The sequence below is a fragment of the Mauremys mutica genome, chromosome 3 (assembly GCF_020497125.1).
Source record: "Mauremys mutica isolate MM-2020 ecotype Southern chromosome 3, ASM2049712v1, whole genome shotgun sequence".
NCBI lineage: Eukaryota > Metazoa > Chordata > Testudines > Geoemydidae > Mauremys > Mauremys mutica.
Window position 1 is genome coordinate 34,955,386 of NC_059074.1, and position 18,821 is coordinate 34,974,206.

At 42.8% G+C, this 18,821-nt stretch overlaps 1 protein-coding gene across 1 annotated transcript; it reads left to right on the plus strand.

Annotated features, from left to right (window-relative positions):
* The first annotated feature begins 2,402 nt into the window (after window positions 1-2,402).
* CMPK2 (cytidine/uridine monophosphate kinase 2) lies at window positions 2,403-17,780 on the plus strand. Its single transcript, XM_045011521.1, has 5 exons — window positions 2,403-3,109; window positions 4,801-4,915; window positions 6,135-6,336; window positions 14,038-14,271; window positions 16,354-17,780. Exons 1-5 carry the CDS (start codon window positions 2,468-2,470, stop codon window positions 16,475-16,477), a joined length of 1,317 nt encoding a protein of 438 aa, XP_044867456.1. The 5' UTR covers window positions 2,403-2,467; the 3' UTR covers window positions 16,478-17,780.
* The last annotated feature ends 1,041 nt before the right edge of the window (window positions 17,781-18,821 follow it).

An 18,821-nucleotide genomic window follows, 5' to 3' on the forward strand; every position in this document is an offset into this window, starting at 1 on the left:
TGGCTTCCAGGGAAGTACATTCACGAAAGGGAGTGGCTTTGCATCAAGGACAAACACACACAACTGTCACACTGTAGCCAGGTGAGTCATGGAAACTGTTTTTCAAAGCCTCTCTGATGCACAGCGTGCCTCAGTGTGCTCTTCTAATTGCCCTGGTGTCTAGCTGTTCAAAATTGGTGCAAAATGATTGTTTGCCGTTGCTTTCAAGGAGGGAGGGAAGGAGGGGAGACCGACAACGTACCCCAAATCACCCGCAACAATGTTTTTGCCCTACCAGGCATTGGGAGCTTAACCCAGAATTCCAATGGGCAGCGGGGACTGTGTGATAGCTACCCACAGTGCACCACTCTGTGAGTTGATGCTAGCCACGGTATTGAGGACGCACTCCGCTGACCAATGTGCTTAGTGGGGACATGCACGATCAACTCTATAAAATGGTTTACTAAAGACTGATTTCTATAAAATCAACCTATTTTTGTAATGTAGACATGTCGTAACATAGGCATTGAGAGCATAAAAGTTTACTCTAAAGAAATCTACAAATAACTCCATTACTTTATTGTTTCTGAAGAAGGCACAAGTTCTCTTGTGATTCGCCAATTGTTAGAAAACATTATTTCAAACAAAGTTACTTACAGAAGCTCTCATAAAACTAGATAACTTTGGAACCCACTTTGAGTGCTTCTGGTTCCTATTTCAAAGTAGGTGAATGTTAAAATTGACTAAAGCAAGTTTTGCTATATCCATGGCTATCTGTTAAATGGAAAGTTGTTAAAGAAACAGGGAGTGCCTATACAATGGCTCCTGCCTATTCTCATTTATTTATTTTAAAGTTTTACTTCCAATATATTTAAGTCCATAACTATAGTGTTCAAGACACTGAAGACAAAAAGTTCTGGGTCACATTAGGGTCTGGCAGTGTTGTGCTGCTCTGATAATACAGAGGTGCTGTAAACCTGCCTTAACTGGCCAGTTAAACAGGGTTTATGGCTTCAAAGCAGTTTATTCTATTTAGAGACTGTTTGGATCCAACTATGCTCTCACCGCAGTCAATATGAGCTTTGCCATTGATTTCAGCTGGTAAAAGTAGGCCCCTGATGTATGTCTACTTTTTGCCCCAATGTTTTATTGCTAGGGACATTTTCAAGGAAACAGTATATTTTAAGTGTTGATATGCTCTTGCTATTTAAAATCCCCACTCAGTGAAGTCAGCCCCTATGATCTGCAGGATTTACATAGACATTTGCATAGAAATCTATCTGCCATCATATACAGAGCTCCTGACTAGGAATAGAGGATAAACTGCTGAAGAGATGAGGGCTGCCAGCAGATTTCATTTCCATCTCCATGTTCCTATTGAAAACTGGATGAAGCAGAACCAGATACACCTCTGCCCCAATATAATGGGACCTGATGTAACATGAATTTGGATATAACATGGTAAAGCAGTGCTCCAGGGGGGCGGGGCTGCGCACTCCGGGAGATCAAAACAAGTTCGAAATAATGCAGTTTGACCTATAACGCGGTAAGATTTTTTTGGCTCCCGAGGACAGTGTTATATCAGGGTAGAGGTGTTATAATCCTCCTGATAGGATGCTAGTCCCCCGCCCCCCACTTTTCTATTTGTGATGATAACTCAACAAGCCTTTGGAAGGTTTCCTCAAGGTGATTTTCACATAGTCATTATTACTGGGCTATTTGGGTGGCTGATTTCCTCTCTTTCCCAGCTGTACATAAGTTTCTTTTTATGCCAAGAGCATGACTTGCACACCCAGATAAGATATGAGACCCGTGAGTCTGATGATCTGAGCTGCTGCAGTAAGGAAATAGCATGTAGCCCTATTAAAATACTTGCTTTCTGGCTGCTGCACTGTATTCCAAGTGGACTAAAAAGTTGGCTGCGCGGTTAAGGGTGTGTGGAGGGGCACCTTGGTAAGCAACGTAGTCAGACATTTGAGCTGAGAGGGCCATAAACACTCCATCTGCAAACACGGGGCTCCAAATCCCTTGCAACCTGGACGAGTTTCGTTTCTTTCCTCACAACTGCTTGTTGTCAAACATGCCGTCGTCACCTAATGCGCAAACAGTTCGTTATAGCCTCCCAGTCCCGTCCCTCCCCCCTTTTGTTGTGTGTGGTTTCCCAGCAGCAGCAAGAGACGGCTCGGTTTCCCTGTAGTGGTTGCTCTGCAGAAGAACCTGCTGCCGCTGCTGGCTACAAAAGCTGCCCCCATCGCTAACGTGACAGCGGGGCGTGCGGTTTGCGGCTCCAGTTCAAAGCCCGGGCGATAGCTGGAGGGCGGGCGGCTAACACACACCCGATCGCTTTCGGTTCTCCCCCTCCCCTCCCCTCCCCCCGCCGCCGCCGTATCGGGTTTCCCTTTCCCCGCCCGTGCCGCGGAGGGGGCGGAGAGGAGCGGCGGGTCCTTGGCGCGGGCTCGGTTTCGTTTCTCCGGGTGGCTGCGGCGCGATGCTACATCCCAGCCGGCTGGCCCGGCTCACGCTGCTGCCCCGCTCGCTCTCCGCCATGGCGGCGCCTCCCGCGGGCGCCTCCGGACAGGCCGGACCGTGCTTCGCCGTGGAAGGGCCCGGCTCGGACCTGGTCTGCTTCACCCTCAGCGCCAGCGGCAGCGGCCGCCCCGAGCCCCGCTGCTTTGTGCCCGCTCCGGGCAGGTGCTATTCCCTCTGCGTCCCCGCCGCCCCCAGCGTCCCGGCGGCCAGGCTGCACCGGCGCTTGCAGCAGAGGCTGAGGCAGGGGCCGTTCGGGAGGTGCCGGGTCCTGGGGCTCCTGTGCTACGGGGCGCAGGCTGCGCTGGAGAAGGGCTTCCTCCTCCAGGACCCGCAGGGGGGCCCGGAGACCGAGCGCGCCCTGGAGGAGCTGCTGCGGGGCCTGGGCGAGCTGCCGCCGCCGCCGCTGGGCGTGTACGAGGCGGGCGAGCGGGGCGAGCTGTGGCAGTGCCTGTGGGCCCTGCGAGGGGCGGGCGGCAGAGAGCTGCTCCGCAGAGCCCGCGTGGTGGCCGCCGAGGAGCCGCCGCTGCACCCCGCAGTGCCCGGCCTCAGCCACGCCGCCGTGTTCCACTCCCTGGAGGCCGCCCGCAGCGTGGTGGAGCAGGTGAGATCCCGGCCAGGGGCCGTTCAGAGGGAAATGAAGCTCAGCCTGATTGCACCTACTCAGCTCCCCAGGGGCTCTGCGCCTGCCGCCTTCTCGCAGTGCAAACCCCCCCCCCCACCACCAGCTTCGAATTGACATTGGCCTAAGGCTACGTCTTCACTACCCGCCGTATCTGCTGGTAACAATCGATTTATCGGGGATCGATATATATCGCGTCTCATCTAGACGCGATATATATCGATCCCCGAACGCGCTCCTGTCGACTCCGGAACTCCACCAACCCGAACGGTGGTAGCGGCGTGGACATGGGGAGCCGCGGACGTTGATCCTGCGCCGTGAGGACGGTAGGTAATTCGATCTAAGATACTTCGACTTCAGCTACGTTATTCACGTAGCTGAAGTTGCATATCTTAGATCGATTCCCCCCCGTAGTGTAGACCAGCCCTAAGTGAGGGGGATCAGATCCATGATCTATTTTCCCTGCTTAACCCTTGGGCCTCCTTAGCAATTGGAGTCTCCATCTGGGACACTGCATCCTACCTTCCCCAGGGTTTTATTTTTGTGTAGAAGTGATGGGGCTTGAATCTGAACTCACAGCCCAGAGTCGTTCTACTGACTTAAGTGGACATTACTTCTGAATGACACCAGCTTACATGAAATCAGGCACAGGCCGGAAGGCTGTTGGATCATAATACCTAGCACTTTTCCTCAATAGATCTCAAAGTGCTTTACAAATGAGGTATACGTGACTATCCTCATTTTACAGAAGGGGAAACCGAGGCACAGAACAGTAAAGTGACATGCCCAAGGTCACCAAGCAGGCTTATGGCAAAGCCAGGTCTCCTGAGTCCCAGTACAGTGCCCTATCCAATAAGCAAAACTTCCTCTTTTAAGTACTTGAGTGTAATAAGTTACATGTACATAAACAGATTACTTTTAGTAAATGATTAATGAAGTCCTATCTAAAATGCTACCTCCTTGCGTTCAGATAATTTTTCAGAATAACTTTAGCAGCCCTTACACCTGAGGAGTTTACTCCACCCAGGGCCGGCTCTAGACCCCAGCGCGGCAAGCACGTGCGTGGGGCGGCCCTTTCCCGGGGGGGCGGCAGGCTGGGCCGGCGGACCTGCCGCAGTCATGCCTGCGGGAGGTCCACCGGAGCCCCGGGATGACCGGACCTGCCGCAGGCATGACTGTGGAGGGGGCGCTCGTCCCACGGCTCGGCTGGACCTCCCGCAGGCATGACTGCGGCAGCTCAAGTGGAGCCGCCGGACCTGCGAACCGTCCGCAGATGTGGGAGGTCCAGCCGAGCTGCGCGACCAGCGGACCCTCCACAGTCATGCCCGCGGGAGGTCCGCTGCTCCCGCGGCTCCGGGGCGCCTCCCGCGCATGACTGCTTGGGGCGGCCAAAAAGGTAGAGCCGCCCCTGACTCCACCTTTCCTTACTGTCTTCTTCTTGCTTGTTTTTTTTTTTTAATCATACCTTATTTTCAAGAAGAAATAGAGCAGAATCACCACATCTGGGCCAAAAATTGGGATTGTTCAAATCAAAGACTTTGATTCTTGTGTCTGTCTTAAAATTGTATTGTGCTTCTGTATTAAACTGCACCCTTTCCAGTTAAATATGGTCTTTTGAAAAATACCTGTGTACCAGATTGCTTGTTGAGTAATCAGTGTTACATTAATTACAGTGCACATCGTTCATCCCTGAAGCCGCAGCTGTCCTTGATCTAGTGGATAAATGCCCCAAGCATTCAAAAAAGGGAGAATTTCCTGTCATAGTTATTGAAGGATTAGATGCAACAGGTAGGTGCATAATGTGAATATAGAATCACAACTGAATAATTGTTAAAATAATGTCTGATGTGACTTCTGTGCATGCTTAAGGCTCATGAGATGTTAAAAAATAAGACTTCAGAAGTGCTTGCCAGAGTCCAGAAGAGCAAGTCAGAAAGATTAAAATTCTCCTCCCAGATTTGCATCTCAACTCCAAAGCAATTTTTCACTTCAGATGCAAATTTCCTACTAATGTCATTGGAGGAGTACTCATGTAGGCAAAGTCGAATATTGGAGAAGAGGAGAATCAAGGTACTTTTGAGCAATCATTAATTGCTTTTCCCAGAACAGCACTGTATATGCCTCTTAGGGTGACCAGACGGCAATTGTGAAAAATCGGGACGGGGGCGGGGGGTAATAGGAGCCTATATAAGAAAAAGACCCAAAAATCGGGACTGTCCCTATAAAATCGGGACATCTGGTCACCCTAATGCCTCTGAAGAGCTATGCCTTCTGTATTTTCAGTTGTAGGGAACCACCCAAAATGGGGAGCAAAATTCATCGTGGTGTCACTCCACTGAAGTGAACAGAATGATACCAGGAATTAATTCGGCAACATCTGTGTATCCTGCCATGTTAATAAAGTTATTGAAACTGAAATGTAGAGAAGTTACCATATGCGTAGATGGCCTAAAGGGCAATAGAGTCAGGCTAGGCAAAAGGAGAAAATGACTCTTTGACTAGGTATTACATTTCCAAAGCAGGGGTGTTCTAAATGGGGTTTTTATAATATAAACAAACAAACACACCTTAGACAAGTCCCATACCAGCTCAATCTCATTGGCGCACAACATACAACAACCCTCCTGGGATCACTTCTTGTGTCACTGCTGTATTCCCTTTGATCTCTTCAGCAGAGCTCCAAATCCTTAAAGAGACAGGGTGCAGGTAAAGAGAACCCCTCCAGCAAATATAACTCTGATATACTCTTATGGGTACTACATAGAAACTGTGATAAGACCTCGAATAGTCAGATAGAAGCGTACTGTGACATAGTCAAAACCCTATCCTGTAACAACACAGTCAAGATTCGTAGTAAGATACTAGATAAATATATCAAAATGTGTTTTCCAGCTTAAAGGATAAGAACTTTTTTTTTTGCATTTTTAGAAATGAAAGCTAATTGTTATGATGTGCCATGCTATGTCTAAAGATTTTTTATTTGTTTTTATTTGTATGTTAACTGCAGGCAAAACAACTGTAACCCAGTCGGTCAAGGACTCACTGAATGCACTTCTCTTAAGGTCACCACCAGCTTGTATCAGCCAGTGGAGGAAGACTTTTGATGATGAACCAACACTCATCAGGAGGGCATTTTATGCTCTGGGCAACTACGTTGTTGCTTCAGAAATAGCAAAAGCATCCACCGAGTCACCTGTAGTTGTAGACAGGTTTGTAAAAAAATATTTTCCTGTTGTTTGAATGTGACCATCCAGTCTTTCAGTGTGACAAGCAAAGCTACTTGAGTTATCTTTCTTGTCTTTAGCATTACTTTGGTGATAGCCTGGAAAATATTTATGTATTTCTACTTAATTCTGGTTGGTGGTTTAAGTGCATATGAAAAAGGCAGCTTGATAGTATTGTCTTAAACCACACATATTATGATATTCGTAGGCCATCAGATTCACCAACATTCTGAGGCTAGTTCATGATAGCATGCTCGAAAAAGTCTGCTTAGATGGTGTTCTGGCTGACCCATTTCCTATCACTAAAGATGTTAAAAACAGAGCTGTGTAAATGGTCCACTCTTGTATAATTTCTTGTATGCAGTAATGCTCAGTGATGCTATAGGAGACCTGAATGCTGGTATTGGGATACATTTCCGATCCTCTGGAAAATTATTTAATCTGAGCGGGCTTGCGCTGTGAAGGTCTTTGAGGCAATTGTTCATGAGCCGCTGTGTGCCGGTGACTGTGTTCTAGAGGCACATACTTTAGAAGAGATACAGTTTATTATGGACAGATTTGCAGTTTTTGCAGAAAGGTACAGGCTGACAATCTGAAAAAGACAGAGGTCATGTATCAACCTGTGCCAGGGAAACCCTATGTGAAACAAACAGTCACCATCAGCAACACAGCAAAATGCTGTTACAGACTTCTGCTGTCTTGGCAATACATTGTGAAATGATGTTACTACAGATAAGGAGCTGACAAGTCATGTCAACAAAGCTAGTTAATCATTTGACAGATTTTCAGGCAGAGTCTGGCAGCAACATATTAAGCTTCAAACCAAGTTAAGTCTAAAAAGCAGTTGTGCTGTCCAGCTTGTACCAGTGTGAACCCTTGACCTGCTACATCATATTAAGCTTCTAGAAGAGTTCCATTTATGACATCTGCATGACATATTCTGCATCAAATGGCATGATAAAGTTACCAGTAATGAAGTTCTGTAATGTAGTCACTCCACAGGGATTGAAGCCATGCTTATCTCATCACAGTTATGGTCACATATTGAGGATGGGTGACACTAGAATGTCAAAACAGTTGCAGTTAGCTGAACTGAAAGTAAGCAACTGAGTATAAGGCGGCCAGAAGAAACACTTCAAGGACACACTGTGAATGCATTTCTCACCAGATTGTATAAGCCAGTGGAGGAAGCATAACTTGAAACAGTGCAGCATTGACATTGACAGCTGTGAGTCATCAGCAACAGATGGATCACGCTGGTGAGCAATAGTAAACCATGAGGTTCCTAGTTCAAGATTAACCGCCGTATGGATCTTGAGGCACAGCGGCTGAGTTGTAAACAGTGGTGGACTCAGCAGGCACAGATTGTAATCTCTTCCTCAGCATTGAGCTACCTATGCACGTCATGCGGAAAGGACTGCCACTCGCGCATCAGCCTTTTTAGCCACAGTAATACCGTCATCAGCATCAACTTGAGTCACGAAGCACAACAACCAGATTATTATAGCAGCTGAATGTCTCAAAAAATGATGCTGTAGCTACCAAAGCAGTTCCATTACTGTGTGTGATGCTGCTGTGTTGCGAATGGCTAAAAGTCCAGGTCTCGAACAGCCAGGCGTAGTGCAGGCAACTACTGTGCAAGATTCCTTAATACACTACTGCCTATTTGTAACAAACCAAAAGAGAGTGCAGACTGCCAATTGCAGCTGGCTGTAAGGATGTTTTAGATGAGTGTAAATTGAAGATACAAAGGTTGCGGATCTCTTGAAACACCTAGATAGATTTATGTGTGGGTCTTGGGAGGAGCCAGTGGTTATGGTACATGTAGGTACCAATGACATAGGAAAAGGCAGAGGAGAGGTTTTGGAGGCCAAATTTGTTTCCAGGTAAGAGATGAAATTCCAGGACCATCATAGTAGCATTCTCTGAAATTCTTTCAGTTCCACACACATCGCCAGTTAGACTGACAGAACTGCAGGGTCCCAATTCATGGATGATTTGATGGTGTTTGGAGGAGGTATTTAGGTTTATTACGATCCAGTGATCCCTTGGGAAAAGGAGGACCATATACTCAAAGAATGGGCTCCACCTGAACTAAAACAGAGCCAGATTGCTGGCATGTAAAATTAAAAAGGTTGCAGGTGAATTTTTAAACTAAGGGCTGGGAGAAAGCCGACTGGTGCAGAGGAGCACACGGTTTGGACAGACACATACCTTAGGGGAGAATTTGTTACAGGTAAAAAGGAGAGGATAGAAGAGGATAAGTATAGGTAAGAACTGAAGAGAAACAGTGAAACAAAAAAGAGTCCCATTCAGTTACATTACATGAAGTTAGAGATTGAACATTTTTATAAGTACTTATTAAATGAGGATATTAATATAATAGGCATCACAGAAACAATCAATGGGACACAGTAATACCAGGATACAATATATATATAGGAATGACAGAGTAGGTTGTGCTGGTGGGGGAGAGGCACTATATGTGAAAGAAAGCATAGAGTCAAATATAGTAAGAATCTTAAGTGAATCAAACAGTACCACTGAATCTCCATGAATATAAATTCTGTACTTGAATAATAAGAGTAAACAATAGGAATATAGTACCAATCACCTGATCACGATGGTGATGATAATTGAGAAATGCTCAGAGAAATGAGAGGATACAAAACTAGAAAACCCAATACTAATGGGGGATTTCGACTAGCCCCACATTGACTGGGAATATGTCACCTCAGAACAGGATGCAGAGATTAAATTTCTAGACACCATTGATGAATTCTGCTTGGGACAGCTAGTCCTGGAACCCGCAAGGGGAGAGGGAATTCGTAATTTAGTCCTTTGTGGTGCACAGAATCTGGTTCAAGAGGTGAATATAGCTGAACCACTTGGTAATAGTGACAATAATGTCATTGGCATTTTCCCTCTACAAGGATATTAAATTCAATCACAGTAACGTTTCACTTTCAAAAAAGGGAACTACACAAAAATGAGGAAGTTAATTTAATGGAAATTAAAAGGAACAGTCATGAGTAAAATGCCTGCAAACCGCCTGGAAACTTTTTAAGAATACTATAATATAGTTTAAGCCTCTGTGTCCCCCCTCAACCGCTGCCCCAAAAAACCAAAACAGTAAGAGAGCCAGAAGCAACACCATGGCTATATAACAGAGTAAAAAAGGCAGGTACAGACAAAAAGACGTCCTTGAAAATCTGAAGTCAAATCGTACTGGGAAAGTAGGAGGAACAAACTCTGGCAAGTCAAGTGTAAAAGTATAATTAGGCAAGTGAAAAAATAATTTGAAGAGCAACTAGCAAAAGACACAAAAACTAGCAGCAATTTTTTAAAAGTACATCAGAAGTCTGAAGCCGGCCAAACCATCAGAGGGATGACTGGACAGTTGAGGTGCTAAAGGAGAACTCAAGGAAGACAAGCCCATTGCAGAGAAGCTAAATTAATTCTTTGCATTGGTTTTCATTGTAGGGGATGTGGGGAGATTCCCACACCTGAGCCATTCTTTTTAGGTGACATATCTGAGGAACTGTCCCAGATGAGTTCTCAGCAGAGGTTTTGGAACAAAATTATAAATTAAACAGTAATAAGTCACCAGGACCAGATGGTATTCACCCAAGAGTTCTGAAGGAACTCAAATATGCAATTGTCAAACTACCAAATGTGATATGTAACCTATCACTTAAATCTGTCTCTATAACCAGATGACTTGAGGATAGGTGATTTAACATGGATTTTTTAAAAAGGCTCCAGAGGCAATCCTGGCAATTACAGGTCGATAAGCCTAACTTCTGTACCAGGCAAATTGGTAAACTACAGTAAAGAACAGAACTATCAGACACATAGATGAACACGATATGATGTGGAAGAGTCAACACAACTTTTATAAAGGGAAATCATGCCGCATCAATCTACTAGAATTCTTTCAGGGTGTCAGCAAACATATGGACAAGGGAGATCCAGCTGATACAGTGTGTGTGGACTTTCAAAAAGCCTTTGACAAGGTTCATCACCAAAAGCTCTTAAGCAAAGAAAGGAGTTAGGGATGAGGGAAGATCTCTCATGGATCAGTAATTAGTTAAAAGATAGAAAACAAAGGTTAAGAATAAAGTTAGTTTTCACAGTGGAGATAGGTAAATAGTGGGGGTCCTCCAAGGATCGGTAATAGGATCAGTGCTGTTCAATATGTTCATAAATGATCTCAGAAAAGGGGTGAACTGATAGTAAAATTTGCAGATGTTACAAAATTACTCAAGAGAGTTAAATCCAAAGCTGACTGCGAAGAGTTACAAAGGGATCTCACGAAACAGGGAAAGAAAATGGCAAATGAAATTCAGTGTTGATAAATGCAAAGTAATGCACACTGGAAAACATAATCCCAACTATACATACAAAATGATGGAGGTATAAATTAGCTGTTACCACTCAATAAAGAGACTTTGGAGTCATTATGGGTTGTTCTCTGAAAACATCTGCTCAGTGTGCAGTGGCAGTCAAAAAAACTAACTTTAGGAACCATTACGAAATGGATAGATAATAAGGCAGAAAATATGATAATGCCACTATATAAATCCATGGTATGCCCACACCTTGAATACATCTTGCAGTTCTAGGTGCCCCATCTGAAAATATATATTAAAATAGGAAAAAGTACAGAGTAGGGCAGCAAAAATGAACAGCTTTCATATGACGAGAGATTAAGAAGACTGGGAGTGTTCATCTTGGAAAAGAAATGACTGAGGGGGATATGAAAGAGGTCTATAAAATCATGAATGATGTATAGAAAGTGAATAAGGAGGTGTTATTCACCTCTTCCCTGATTCTTGTGTTATGTGGTGACCCAATGAAATTAATAGGCAGCAGGTTTAAAACAAACATAAGGAAACACTCCTTCACACAATGCACAGTCAACCTGTGGAACTCATTGGCAGGGATTGTTGTGAAGGCAAAAAGCATAACTGGGTTCAAACAAGAATTAGATGAGTTCATGGAGGATAGGTCCATCTATGGCTATTAGCCAAGATGGTCAGGGATGCAATCTCATGCTCTGGGTGTCCCTAGACCTCTGACTGCTAGAAGCTGGATGACAGGAGATGGATCACTTGAAAACTTGCTCTGTTCTGTTCAGTCCCTCTGAAGCATCTGGCAACAGCCACTGTCAGAAGACATGATTCTAGACTAGATGGACCATTGGTCTGATGCAGTATGGCCATTCTTATGTTCTTATGAAGTGACTGAATTTAAAACACACTTAGCCCTACAGAGGTGAAAAGATAGCAGTGTAAGTGGAGAGGAGTCCTCTAAATCCCCATATCTGTGCAATTTACTAGTTCATTAGCATAATCAAGAAATGTTATTTCCTCAATTCTTCTGTTAAAAATATGAGTACTCTTTTTGTTGGGATGGTGACAAATTGGTGTGGCCATCCTGAATGAATGGTGAGAACATGGCTTGACATGACTGAACTGCGAAAGAGGGTTCTGGGAGCAGAATCCTTCTCATACCATCAGGCAGATGCCAGAGGTGAAACTGACTGGCTCCATGCGGCATGTATGATCAATACTGATCCTTGAGTCCTTTCCATCTTTATGACTCACCCTAGATTAACATCGCCAAATTGAAGGAAAATAAAGTGAAATGATAACAGATTGGGATATGGAAATACAAACTAATCAAAGCACACTAGACCAAGTAGAACAATAAACTAGACTGATAATATCTGCAAAAGGTATGCTTGCTCAAAAGTATAAAATTGTTGAAAAAGCTGTAGAAAAACTAAGATCTCAGATGTGTGCTTGGTATGATGTTGTATGTCAAGTAACAGAATAAAATGGAGTTAAATGGGCAATGTTATTTTGAATTTGTAAAACTGCAGTGTTACTCCTTATATGCTTCTGTTTTAAATATCAAATGTGTAAGCAATATAAAAAAACACCAAGCTTTGTGAAAAACTTATAAAATTGAGTTGTTGTATGATGCTACTAAAATTGTAAGATAATGCTTTAAGTTTTATAAAAACCAGAAAAGGAGACACATACAAATTGCAGGTATGATTCATGTGATATTACAATTATGTTTGGTAATTTAATATCGAATGTGGGATTGTTGGGATGGTGCCAAATTGGTGTGGCCTTACTGAATTAATGGTGAGAACATGGCAATACCCCTCTGCCATGTACATTGGCCAAACCGGACAGTCTCTACGCAAAAGAATAAATGGACACAAATCTGACATCAGGAATCATAACATTCGAAAACCAGTAGGAGAACACTTTAACCTGTCTGGTCACTCAATAACAGACCTGAGGGTGGCAATTTTGCAACAGAAAAGCTTCAAAAACAGACTCCAACGAGAAACTGCTGAACTCGAATTGATATGCAAATTAGATACAATCCATTTAGGCTTGAATAGAGACTGGGAATGGCTGAGCCATTACAAACATTGAATCTATCTCCCCATGTAAGTATTCTCACACTTCTTATCAAACTGTCTGTACTGGGCTATCTTGATTATCACTTCAAAAGTTTTTTCTCTTACTTAATTGGCCTCTCACTAGTTGGTAAGACAACTCCCACCTTTTCATGCTCTCTGTATGTGTGTATATATATATATATATATATATATATATATATCCTCACTATATGTTCCATTCTATGCATCCGAAGAAGTGGGCTGTAGCCCACGAAAGCTTATGCTCAAATAAATTTGTTAGTCTCTAAGGTGCCACAAATACTCCTGTTCTTTTTGCGGATAGAGACTAACACGACTGCTACTCTGAAACCAGATTTTTCAAGGAGCTCATCCCACATCTAAGAACCAAGTTAAGTGGCTAGATTTTCAAAGAAGCTCAGCAGCCAATGTGATTGATCTCTTTAGACAATCTGGCCATAAGTGTCACAGTGGGAATTGCTGGGTGCTGATCATTTGAAAATCTCGTTCTGAGCTCTTTCAAAAATCAGGCCATAAGGGGTCTATTTTAGATGTACTGAGTACACACAACTGTAAACTGTGGTTAATCAGTAACTCTGAAAATAAGGCTCAATCTGTCTAACTTTTTTGTTTTTGTTTATGTGTCTTCATATTTTTCTTCCCATTTTCATGACATGTATTTATTCAAATATGTGTATTTTTATTAATGAAGGAGACATAGGTGTGAGTTCAGATACCCAACCTATCTACATATTGGAAAAATAACCATAATCATGTAAACCAACTGATCTGTTACCTGAAAAAAAGTGTTGTTAGTTATTTGGTGTCCTAATGGAAGCAGCTGTCAAACAAAACTTCCTCATCATAGAATCATAGAAGATTAGGATTGGACGAGACCTCAGGAAGACGAAGTGGGTATTCACCCACAAAAGCTCATGCTCCAAAACGTCTGTTAGTCTATAAGGTGCCACAGGACTCTTTGCTGCTTTTACAGATCCAGACTAACACGGCTACCCCTCTGATAAATAATAATCATTAGACATTTTGTTTTATTACTTTGATCAATTATTTATGGGTACAAAATCCTCATGGTCCCCCGCACATTGTGACTGTGTATTAGGCTAGCATTATTAAAGGGTACTGATTTCTTTTACATAAGTAGTTCCTTCTATTAGGAGGTTTTATCATGTTAATTTTTTTAAATGGTCATGTATGCATCTCCCTCCTATATCTTTTCCTGACAGGTATTGGCACAGCACTGCTGCCTATGCAATTGCCACTGAAATAAGTGGAAAAGTGCAGAATCTTCCTCCAACTCACCATGAGGTGTACCAGTGGCCTGAGGACCTGCTCAAACCTGATCTTGTCCTGCTGTTGACAGTTAGTCCTGAGGAGCGGATCCGGAGACTGCAGGGACGGGGGCTGGAGAAAACGGAGGAGGAAACCGAGCTAGAAGCTAACAGTTTGTTTCGCCAAAAGTATGTCTTAATAATGAATAAGAGATGGAATCCTCACCCAATTAAAATCAATAGCAAAACTCTCATTTACTCCATTGGGGCCAGGATTTCCATGCCTAGACTGTCCTGTTACTCAAGTAATACTGACCGACAAGGGTATATCCTGCCGGTTTGAGTCACTGGATGTGCTGATGGGCCTCAAGTGAATAACTTCCTTACTCCCCCAAGTTCAAAGAAATTCATAGTGAAGGTGGAGTTTTGGCCCATCTCTAGTAATTACTGACATTTTTGACGGCTACAAGAAGCCAGAAGCTTGGTTTTAGATCTCACATGAAAGGCTGCATTTTCACCATCACCATGCCCTGTTGTAGTAACAGAATAACTGTCAATGTGCAAAAGTATTTCATAAGGTTGAAAACTCATTATTCATTACAGAATTTACCTTAAGCTCTTTTTTTGGAAAATTCTATGGGCGTGCAATGGTGACCACTTTCATAAAACAGTTATAGAACTTCTCAGAATTTAATTATCTGATTTTGTGGGCTAAGCTAGATTTTATAAACCTAAAATTGACCTTGACAATGATGTATTAAGAGACCATACAAATCTCACTGTTTTCACCAAATTGTAAAAATCATGTTTTATGCTCCTTTAATTACATATGATCATGAACAAAAAAAAAACTCTGGAAGGAGAATCCAAACGCTACAGGGAAAAGTGTAACAGTGGCAGAAGCATTTTTTCCATCCCAGCATGAGAGAGCTAATTGGACTTTCTTTCTGGTTAACTATATTACATACGTTAATTATCTGTGCCAAAGACTAGCCTATTGGCTTGGGTTGAGATCATCTTTCCTCCTGGGGGAAGAAACAAGTTACGCACAGAATGGAGTTCTCTAGGTGTTATTCCTGAGGATTTCACTATAGTGGAGTGGAAAGGGGGCATCGCCTTAAATATTACTTAGATATTAGATATCCAGAAATCTGTTCAAATCTCTGGGTATCTACATGGAGCTGTGTCACTCTCCAGGATCCTCTTTACACTGGCAGCACAGCTTCCTTTTTAGTAGCTTTTTGGTAGCACTCATTTTCCTGGGGGTTTGGTGGCGTAGAAGTTGCAGAGCTGGGAAATGAGGAGCTTAATACTGCAGTACTCCACAGTAGCTTCCACGGGAACGTCCTGAGGAGTTTCCACATATCTGGAGGTGTATAATGCCAGGTAGAATAACCATCCTCCCAATTTTGACCTAAACCACACTCAGCTACACTCCTCTGCAAACACAGAGCCCGAGCCCCACACACTTCATGCAGTAGGATCTGGGAAAGAGCAGGGGAGTGTGTGATGTGTGTGTGGGGGAAGGGCGGTATGATGCTGTTTGGCTTTCCTTCTATTATGCCCTTGGCTGTAATCTCTGTACAATATCTTGCTTTAGATATGGCCCTTAGTTATTACTGTTCATTAGATACAGTCATCCTGGATTTGGGAGCAACTTCAGAATCTTGCTCTGTTGTTCCTTCAGGTAGAAGCCTGAGTGGGTTTGAAATGATTAGTTTTGCAGGAGTAGAGAAAACAACCTCCTTCATTGTTCACACACCCCTCAGAGGCTAGTTGTGGAAGAGCCATGTTTAATAAGAATTGATTGCTTGTGGACCAAGCAGCAAGGTTTTCATAGTATTGTTTGCATATGCACCAGGGAGGAAGATAAATGGAAGGTGTGAGAAAGTTGTCTCACAGGAACAACAAGCTCCTAGTTGAAATCAGATCAGAGAAAAAGGAGCCTGTGCTGGGGTTATTGTATTCCTCCATTACAAAACAAACAGACCTGGGGAGAGAAGCATCCCCTGCAATGAGCAGATTGTTTTGTCTCAGGAACATGGTTTGGCGGTGAGTGTGCATATTGTGAATCCTATCTTCATAAATAACTGTTCATGCTTTGTTGCGCCTTGTGGCATGCTGCAATATATTTAATTCTTGGTTTCATTCTAGAATTTTTCTGCAGCCAGTGCATTTTCAGAGTCAGATATACCTTTTCATTTCATGGCAGTTTATAGTTATAGAATGTATCTCTTGCTTTATTTTTATGTATTTATTCTTTTAAAATAGAGTTGAAGAGTCATACAAAAGGATGGAGAACCCTGGATGCCAAGAGGTTGATGCCAGCCCCTCCAGAGAAGAGGTTCTGAGGACTGTTTTGCACCTAATTAAAAAACACTGTGGTTCATTATAGCTGCTTTTGTGTGGCAACATTTACAGTGAGTTGCTTTTGTGTCCTCTATTTTTCCTCCCTGGAAATGCACTGCACTCAGCTCTTTTCCATCCAAATAAGCTGTTCCAGAATTCACAGACAGAAGAGTCTCCCCTTTCCTCTACCCAATCTAAACTGTGTTTTTATACTAACTCTTTCATTGCTGCCTAATGTACTTTTGTATATAGGGCAAAACACAACTCACATGCTGTCCACCATCTCTGGTGCAGCCACTAACAAATCATTAGGGACCTACCAGATATATGAGACAGTAATAGGAATGTGCTGGCATTTCTAACAATGTCATTGTATTCCATCACTGCATAGAAAACCAGATCCTGCATTCCTTGCATACCCAAACTCCAAGTGACTTCAGTGTGAGTTTTGGGTGTGCAAGGAATGCAGAATCAGGAGGAGAATCTGAAACACAGTCTAGCAGTAAAGCCATTAAATGACCCAACATTCAGAAACCTGGAAACCACAGTCCCAGTGTTGGTTACTAAAATTGGAATTTGGATATTAGAGTGACAGGCATCCTGCAGAGGTGTGAAATAAATGAGGGCCTGATTTTCCCAAGTGCTGGGTACCAATAACTCCTGTGGAAGTCAATGGAAGCTATGAGTGCTCATGCTTCAGTACCAGGCTTTGAAAAATCAGGCCCTGAGTAAATAAATACAAATATGTCAATACAAAAAAAGGAAAGATCTGAATTGCTGGTCAAACCATTTAAAAGAGAGGTAGGTGGAAGGAGGGCAGAGTCTGCATACTGGCACGTTAGAAACAGGGACCTGAGAGAAATCAATATATAAAACATTTTGTAAATAATAAACAGAATATTTTTCTAAATAGATTTTTTCCCCCAACCTATTTTTAATGCATTAATGTTATTTCTCAATGTTATTTGCTGGCCTTTTGATGGAATTAATATAAAGCAGAAAGACATGGAGAATCTACTTGCAACATTCATTTTAGTCAGTTTTTTCAGCACTTTATCTGTACTGAGGTATGTTTTATGAAGAGGCAGCTGGGCACCATCTCTACCCTGCAAAGACTTATGCATAAGCTCAACTTTATACACATGGGTACTCATGTTGGGGCTGCTCACCAGGCATAAAGCTGAACATGTGTGTAAGTCTTTGCAGGATCAGGGCCTAACTGAAATTCAAGATGGAAACCTAAATTAAATGGCATTTTATTTCTAATCTTGTTTATATTTGTTCCTTTATTAAATAAACACAATTGCTCTATAAATATCTCTTGTAAATAAATGTTCTAAAAATGCGTACATGAGTGTGACTGAACATGGTATTACCCTCCATCACAGCAAAGCGTGTGTGCAAGGGAGAAAAGTCTATTTACATTTTATTTGGTTTACTTATTTTTAATTACTTGTATTGCATTAGTGCCTGGTGGCCCTCTACACACACAGAGAATAGGAACTCACAATTGTGATTATGCTGTACATCTGAAACATTCAGATAATCAGTTTTGGATAAAGGAATTTCAGTTGTGGAGAGCATAACCAAATTTGGATAATCAGAGGTTGGATAACAGGGGTTTATTTGTCCTGTAGCTTTCAGAGTCTTACCTCTTCCAACCTTACTGAATGCTCTGCCCATGGAATGCAAGTACTCCTTGGTCAGGCAGAGCTCCAGTAAAGCCAGGTTGTTTTTCTGCCTTTCCTGGATGTATTGATAAGGAGGGTAAATGTAGCTAATAAGATCTGAGTTACACACACAAGCTATAACACTTATGGATTATTCACATTCCTTGGAGCTAATTTGCTCGTGATATATAGCAGGCAGTACAATAAAACAAGATTGCTCAATTTAAGGTGTTCCTTTCTTTTCTCTTTACTTTGTTAGAATTAAAGCTCTGTATGGAGTATTGCACATGGCCCATCCAGAATGCTAAAGATAATGATACAGATGCTTGATAATTATTGATGATTTATCTAACCTCTTTCTTACACAGATCCCAAAGCACTTTACAAATATTAATTATATTTTACAAACCTCCCTGGAAGGTGGGTGAAAGAAGTATAAGGATGTCTCTTTAGCAGCCACTGAAATGCAGCTACCCTCAGGTATGGAAGCAGTAGGACTACACAATTTAGAACAGGAAGTGAAGAATATCACACCCAGTTGTGGCTGCAGGTTAGGTAGGCGGTGCATGTTTAATTTGGGACTTAACTAGGTCACAGGGTTCCGCCACCCCATCTTACAAAAAGTGCCAGGGGAGGTTAATGACCTCAGGGGGCCTCAGAGCCCAAGCTCTGACAGCTACGCAGCAATTGTATAGTTCTGCAGCCCAAGTCAGTTGACAG